This window comes from Nelumbo nucifera, chromosome 3, assembly GCF_055504915.1.
Source record: "Nelumbo nucifera cultivar China Antique chromosome 3, China Antique-T2T, whole genome shotgun sequence".
Taxonomy (NCBI): domain Eukaryota; kingdom Viridiplantae; phylum Streptophyta; class Magnoliopsida; order Proteales; family Nelumbonaceae; genus Nelumbo; species Nelumbo nucifera.
In genome coordinates, this window is record NC_142651.1 from 36,691,192 (window position 1) to 36,698,470 (window position 7,279).

A 7,279-nucleotide genomic window follows, 5' to 3' on the forward strand; every position below is an offset into this window, starting at 1 on the left:
GAATGATTTAGCCCAAAGGCCTCAAAAAATATGGGTTATATTGCCGCATTTTCCACTTCCAGATTGATGGGACTAGATGGGTTATGTGGACGCATTTTCCACTTCCGGATGTTTCTCACCAAACTGAAGTTTATACCAGCTGACTCTGGATCTCCTGCCCACACAAACTCTGCCCACATCTACCCACATAACACCGCACCAGCCGAGTCTGAATCTCCTGCCCACACAAATTCTGCCCATATCTACCCACATAACATTGCAGCTACACATGGAGAACACCTCATCCTCCTAAATGATATTATACAGGGGCAGATATTCTCAATTCACGGGTGTAGTGTGTTGTGAGTAGACTTGGGCAGAGTTCTTGTGGGCAGGTGATCCTGAGTCATACCAGCTGGGGTGGCAGGTACTTGCCAATTAATTAGCACCAATGATATTCTGAAATCCGGATCTCCTAAGTCCTACCCACAAACTGTTTACAGATACCCAATCGTTCAAACTTCAAATTTTCTAGTACATGCACTATTCTTCAGCTTCTACTCATGGTTACCCAAATATAGGTCCAATGGGAAGAACAAAATCAACGTAACCACTGTAACAAGAATAATGAAACATATGACCAATAATTCCTTATGAATTTCCCACAGAGAAACAGATCAATTTCTGTTAAAAGTAATAATCAACAGTAAGTGTAGGGGGCAAGAATATGCCTGGATAAATAATTAAAAGAGCAAACTAATATCAGATAACAAGGAAAAGCTGAGAACATACACCGTCCTTAAATAAGAAAAAGAAAAAGAAAAGCTAATTTTTGGAAATATGAACTTGTAATCAACCCTACGCTCACACTAACCATGAAGACAGAGCTTGCATAAATGTATGGATAATCAGCTATAAAACTCAGACATGGGCGGTGCCTTCTGTAAACTTAGGATCTTCACATCTGTACTTCCCATCAGGGCCAATTCCAAAACCTTTTGGATCTGCAAACACATTCTCTAGTAGCTGGCTGCGTGATGGAAGAGGGCTTTTATCTCCAAACTCCACAGCATCCTCAATCACTTCATCAATCCTCCTTTCTATGGCTTTCAACTCAGCTTCGTTGACCAGATTGTTCTCGATCATGTATTTCTTCAATGCTGTGATGGGGTCTCTTGCAGAATAGCGAGCCTTCTCAGCTATCAAAACAGAACCAAAGGTTGAGGTGTTGGTGGCAAAAAAAATAGCTGCTGAAAGAAAAGCAAGATAAAGGCGATAATTTAAATTCAGTCAAAATGTTGTTAGACTTGGATCAGACTGGACGGTCAGACCATCAGAACTGGGAAACACATTTTCTAGTAGACTTACTCAAACTCAAGTCATTCATCCCCAAACTATTAGTGATCAGCCACATGAATCTTGTTTTATAGTTCCACTCTGTTAAAGGCATCCTTCATCAGAAACTTCAGCCAGACACTCTGGAATCCAAGTTCCAGGCACCAGTTACAGCCTACTCCCAAACAATGCAAATCAAGTGGCAGGTATGATTTTGGAACCAGCTACAACCGCAGCTGGGATTAGGGACTTCAGGTATCTTTAGATGCAGGGTCCACAATGGCCAAGAGGCATAGAGGCACTTGGAGCCAACATTCTCCTCATGAAATTGTGATTCCTCAGCTCCTTCTGCTCAGTTTGGGAAGAGCACAAATACAAATATGTACAGTGCAAATCCTTGTATATGGTATTTACCACGTTTTCGTTTTCCTCTAACAAGTCTTTTTAGAATCCTCAACTTGCATAAAATTGCTTATTTGATGCAAATGATTATAAAAAAAAATGATCAAAAATATGATTATAAATATAAAAAAAGCAAGTCTCAAGGAAAGAAATTGAAGGGGTCAAGTAGTAAACCTGCAGAATGTATTGTCAACCAGGGAAGAATCAACTGATTGACCAGTCAAACCTTATTTGATATAGTTGAAATTCGATAGCAGTAAAGGACACTTATTGTGCTTATACTGTAGATTTTCAGCTTAATTCAACATGTCAAAGTACCCTAATTAAATGTTTCAAGATGGCTGGTTTTTTAGGTTGGCAATTTTCATAATTAGCATTTATAGTAAAATCAAGACTTACAATTTTTAGTAATTTCTGATTCTGCATATAGTAGCTTCAGTAGAACTAGAATGTTATGAAAGTGCCCTAGTTTGAAAAGTTTCTACTTCTTTTACAGTCTATACAAGTAGGATATAGAATCCAAGTTAGAAGCTGTGTCTTTGGTCTATAAGGCTATCAACAAGTCTTAGAGAGAGCATCCTTTTTCTGTCTCTACCATAGTCAACAGCTGTAGAAGAAACTATTTTTGTTTCCTCTTCTATTTTCTCTTCTTGTAACACTTGTAGCAGAAGCCTATTGCTGTGTTTCAGAAATATTCTGCTTTATCATTTTACTGGTGTAGCAGGTGCTTCCCACATGCATATGACCAATCCATCTTAGTTGACTCCCCTCGTCTTATAAACAACTAGGATACCTTAGATTTTTTACTAATCCATTCGTTTTACTGATTGAATCCTTTCAGTCTTTCTACTCATCCATTCACAGCATTCTCAATCTTTGCAACACTCATTTTATACATGTGTTGCTTCTTGCATTCCCAATAACCTACACCAATGAATGCCTATGGAAAAATTGTTAAAAAGTCAACCACTTCCACTAAAAACCAGCAAAGAAAAGAGATAGTTATTACAAATTCGCAATGTTTAGGTGGGTCAGTTAAAACTATGCCCTTTATCATTTAAAATATTGCTCAAACATTAATGCAAAACAAATAAGAATGTCAAATCCCATCCATCAAAACCACTCTACAAAATAAAAATAGTAATTCTACACTTCTACAGTGCTTCATCGGAATTTTGCCCAATTAGAAAGGTGACATAAACTGATTGAAGTGATTTTTATAGCTGAAACAAACAAAACATTTCAGAACAGATAGAACATGAGACACAAAAGTCTAATGCTAAAAATTGCAACTCGTTGGGGTAGCATAATAAAATTGTCAAGGAAAAAGACAAGGTTACTCCCTTGGAGATGCAAAAGCAACAAAAGCTAGAAATTTTATTCCCTGTCAGAACCATGGATCAGTGACTTCCTTGTTATTGAAGGAATAAAACTTTAAGGCAATTATCTGTTTCAAAATAAATTATAAAAAAAAAAAAAAAAAAAAAACTTGAAAGCAGTTATAGTAGGCTCGATGAGTTCATTGTCAGACAGTCCTTGGGCTTTGTGGCATCACATAAGGGAGGCAAGGCCATTGATTGCCCAGATGAACTAGCAAGGAACAGGATTAATTAGAGATTCCTCATATTGGGGGATGGACTTGCTGCTGTATCTATTGTGTTTCAAATATCTATTTGGTCAGCTTGATTTTATATTACCATAATTTTCCTCTTCTAGTTATTAGAGGAGTAGATTAGGTAGAATGTCACTGAATTAAAACATAAACCCTACGGTGTTAACATTTAGGATCTTAATTGCTATCAATCAATTCCTAATAAGATGAATCAGCAAATGGTCAAACGAGAAACCACATGTATTTCAATTGTACACTTGGACTGAAGAATAATTATTTTTTTCATGCACTGATAAGAAATTATTGGGACCCATCCATCTACTTCTACTGAGCCTTTTGTCTTTTAAATAGCGCATACACCAAGCTAATAACTAGGTCGAGAGACCAATTAACTTCCAACTTTTCTTCCTTGAAAATCATGAATAAGATTCTCGTGGTTCAAGACCAGAATTCACAACGTTAAGAAGATGACGAATTCTATCACAAAAGAAACAGTAAATGGGGCAAAATGCAGAATGACAGAAATACTCAGAAGGAAAGGCATCTAAAGAAAAGGAAAAACAAAATATACTAAGATAACAAAATTCAAAAGCTCACCAGGGTCACGAAGTTCATCCGGATCAGCCAGAGAGTGTCCCCTAAATCTATATGTCTCACACTCCACCAAAGTCGGCCCTTCTCCTCTTCTCGCCCTCGCAATCGCCTCTTTGGCTACCTCCCTCACCTTCAAAACATCCATCCCATCCACATGCACCCCAGGCATCCCGAAAGCTGGTCCCTTCTTCCAAATTTCCGGATCCGAAGTCGCCCTCAGATGAGACATCCCAATTGCCCACAAATTGTTCTCCACGACAAAAACAATTGGCAATTTCCACAACGCAGCCATGTTCAAGCACTCAAAGAACTGGCCGTTGTTACAGGTACCGTCCCCAAAGAAGGCCAAGGTTACACTATCGCAACCCGCCTCTTTGAGAACCTCCCTCCTGTACTTGGAGGTGAAAGCAGCACCTGTGGCGACTGGAATCCCTTCCCCGATGAATGCGAAGCCACCAAGGAGGTTATGCTCTTTGGAAAACATGTGCATGGACCCACCCTGGCCTCGGCAGCAGCCGGTAGTCTTGCCAAATAGTTCACTCATGACAGCACGAGCAGGAACACCTTTGCTGAGGGCGTGAACATGATCCCGGTATGTACTGCAGACATAATCTTCCTGCTTCAAGAGTTTGATAAAGCCGGTCGACACGGCTTCCTGGCCATTGTAGAGGTGGACGAAGCCGAACATTTTACCTCTGTAATACATCTGGGCGCACATGTCCTCGAAAGCTCTTCCAAGAACCATGTCTTCGTAGAGTTCTAAGCCTTCCTCCTTGGTGATCAACTGTAAATCACAGAGAATTGTTGAATTAGAGTTTCCAGATCTGCAAAAAAATTGACTGGTTTAAAATTAAGATGTATGCTTTTGGGAAGAGATGGTCGTTACCAGATTGGAGAGAGAGGAGTTAGATTTGAGAGTCTTCTTCTCCTTGACAACATCGGATACGGCGACAATGGTGGATGGACGGTGACAAGAAGAAGAATAAGAAGAAGAAGGAGATGGTTTCTGAGCATTGAAGCGCAATTTGCTGGCGGAGCCGAGGAAAGAAGAGGGGGATTTGAGGAGATCGAATAAGGGTTTCTCTGGAGATCTGGTGGTGGAAAGCGGCTGGAGGATCTTCATTGCTGGGAAAGCTGAAGACATTGTTGCGCCCTTTGAGTTCTACTACCGGTAAGAAATGTTCTGAAGTGAAGACTGAAGAAGAGAGAGATGAGTATGATGAGAAGGGGGCCGGGCGACGGAGATAGCGATGAAGGGCGGAGAAACCCAAGCCAGGCAGGCAGGGAAAAAGGAATCAAAGGATGATCGCCACGCCGCCTACACGAAGAAGAGAGGCCACTCCCTCACTCATCAACCCCAACCCAACTCTGCCCTGGGTCGCCGTCACCCGCGGGTGACTTACACGTTGTCTGACGTGGCAACAGTTTTTTTCCGCAATTTTCTCAAGCTATAGTTAACTCTACCCTTACTCTTTTCGTATTATCTTAAAAGTATTCTCAGTTTTCTAACAATTTTATAAAACCTCCCTCATCGTTAATTTTCCGTGACACTCCGTCGTATATGACGACGGAAATAGGGGTGCAAATGGGTCGGATCCGATCCGATTCAGAATCCAATCCGAAATTAGTGGATTCGGATATCCTTTTTTCAGACTTCCAAATCCGATCGGATCATGAAATTGGATCCGCTTGGAATTCGAATCACCCCCTGATTCGATCGGAAAAGATCTAATCCAATCCGACCCTTCACATATGTATAATATTATTATAAAATAACATGTATACCCCATTTTAATATTTTGTTTTAAAATAATATAATATAATTTAATTAATTACATAAGTCTAAAATTGTAAATTTAAAAATGAGGTCCTATCTAACAAAAGTAAAAATAAAAAGTGGAGTGAATATCCTAGACTCTTCCTCTCTTCTAACTTCTAAACAGTTGAAAGAGTGAAAGTGAGAATAAGGCGAAATACCCTAGTCGCCGCACACCACTATGTTGCTACCTACTGCCATTGCTGGTGACCGGTCGTAGATTGTGACTTGTTGACTTGCCGTTTGCCTGTTTGGTTCAATCTTGACCATTACTAGTAGCTGGTTGCCTCGCATTCAGCTATTCACGACTCAACAGTGTCATTGATAATCTTTCTTCTCCCATCTTCTATTTTTTTTCCCATTCCCTTTTCTGAGTTTTATCATATGGAATAGGTTTAGTCATATAGGTTTGTTCGAGTCAGATTTTGTTTATTATATTTTTAAATTCTACTTTTAACTTTTTTGTTTATAATATTTTTTTATTATACTTGTTTATTATATTTTTAAATTCTACTTTAATCCAATTTTTGTATGATAAATTTGTTCTTAATGTTAAATTGAATATCAGAATAGGTTAGTCTGAATATTAAACTGAATATAATATTTGGGCATTTCAGAAAATTTACAGGTTAAATTTGTGCTAGAAGTTTATCTTAAATTTTATGAAGACGAAATCCAATATGCAATGTAGGATAGAAATGGATCAATAATCCGATATGCAAAGGCTGCATTTGGCATTCCTTATATAAGAACTTATTTCTTTTTTTTTTGCAATTAAAATGCTCCTATGAACAATGAATTTTTAACTGTAAAAAGGAAATAAGTCCTTAAAATAAGCAACGCCAAATGCAACTTAAATGTACCTTATTGACCTTTTAAACACCAAGTCTAACAAATTAAATGCAAAGGGCCAAAATGTCCCTAGTTGTTCATTAAATTTTCAAAACATGCCATAGCATCTCTTTTCCTTCTTCCTCTCTTTGTTCTTCTTCCCTTCCTCTCTCCTGTGCCGCTACAAAAACCACCAAGGATGACGATGATGTTTATCTCTGGATTTCAATGCTAAAGAAGGCATCAATTGATTGCAAATGCTGCAAGACAAAGGTAAGGAGCGTTCAACATGTGAACATTTTCTTGCTAATTTGCTGCATTGGAAAAGTTTATATCCCAAGGCTATTTTGACAGGCAAATTTAGTTGGATTCAAAGGGTGAAAAACAGCAAAGGTCCCTTCCTATATCAAGACAAGGACAGAAACTTCTATTACAAGTTAGGAAGTACTCATGAAATAGAAGACGCTAAACATATAATGTTTCTCTCTTAATCCATCTCCTCTTCCTGGTGAGAAACTTAGAATCAAATAACTCTTCGTTCGCATAAAAAATAAGGGTCCGTTGGGTTCACGAATAGGACCTTAATTAAAATCAGAATCGAAATCCTCTAGAATCGGAATCACTTATTCCTGATGCTTATTTGATTTAATCAATAACCATAATCAGATTATGATTGTTGTTGTTTGTTTCATTGGGAGTTGGAATTGGGA

General features: G+C 38.6%; 1 protein-coding gene across 1 annotated transcript; it reads right to left on the bottom strand.

Moving 5' to 3' along the window:
• Positions 1 to 616: 616 nt before the first annotated feature.
• LOC104593397 (pyruvate dehydrogenase E1 alpha) lies at positions 617 to 5,373 on the bottom strand. The gene is made up of 3 exons (XM_010253205.3): positions 4,809 to 5,373; positions 3,926 to 4,706; positions 617 to 1,178 (listed from the first exon to the last, which is right to left on the bottom strand). Exons 1-3 carry the CDS (start codon positions 5,064 to 5,066, stop codon positions 901 to 903), a joined length of 1,317 nt encoding a protein of 438 aa, XP_010251507.1. The 5' UTR covers positions 5,067 to 5,373; the 3' UTR covers positions 617 to 900.
• Between the last annotated feature and the right edge of the window lie 1,906 nt (positions 5,374 to 7,279).

Excerpts from the sequence above, each read along its gene's own strand:
- LOC104593397 (XM_010253205.3), bottom strand. The coding sequence starts at position 5,066 with ATGTCTTCAGCTTTCCCAGCAATGAAGATCCTCCAGCCGCTTTCCACC. Across the intron at positions 4,707-4,808 it reads ACTCCTCTCTCTCCAATCTG|TTGATCACCAAGGAGGAAGG; the intron begins GTAACGACCATC and ends TGTGATTTACAG. Across the intron at positions 1,179-3,925 it reads GGATGAACTTCGTGACCCTG|CTGAGAAGGCTCGCTATTCT; the intron begins GTGAGCTTTTGA and ends CTGTTTTGATAG.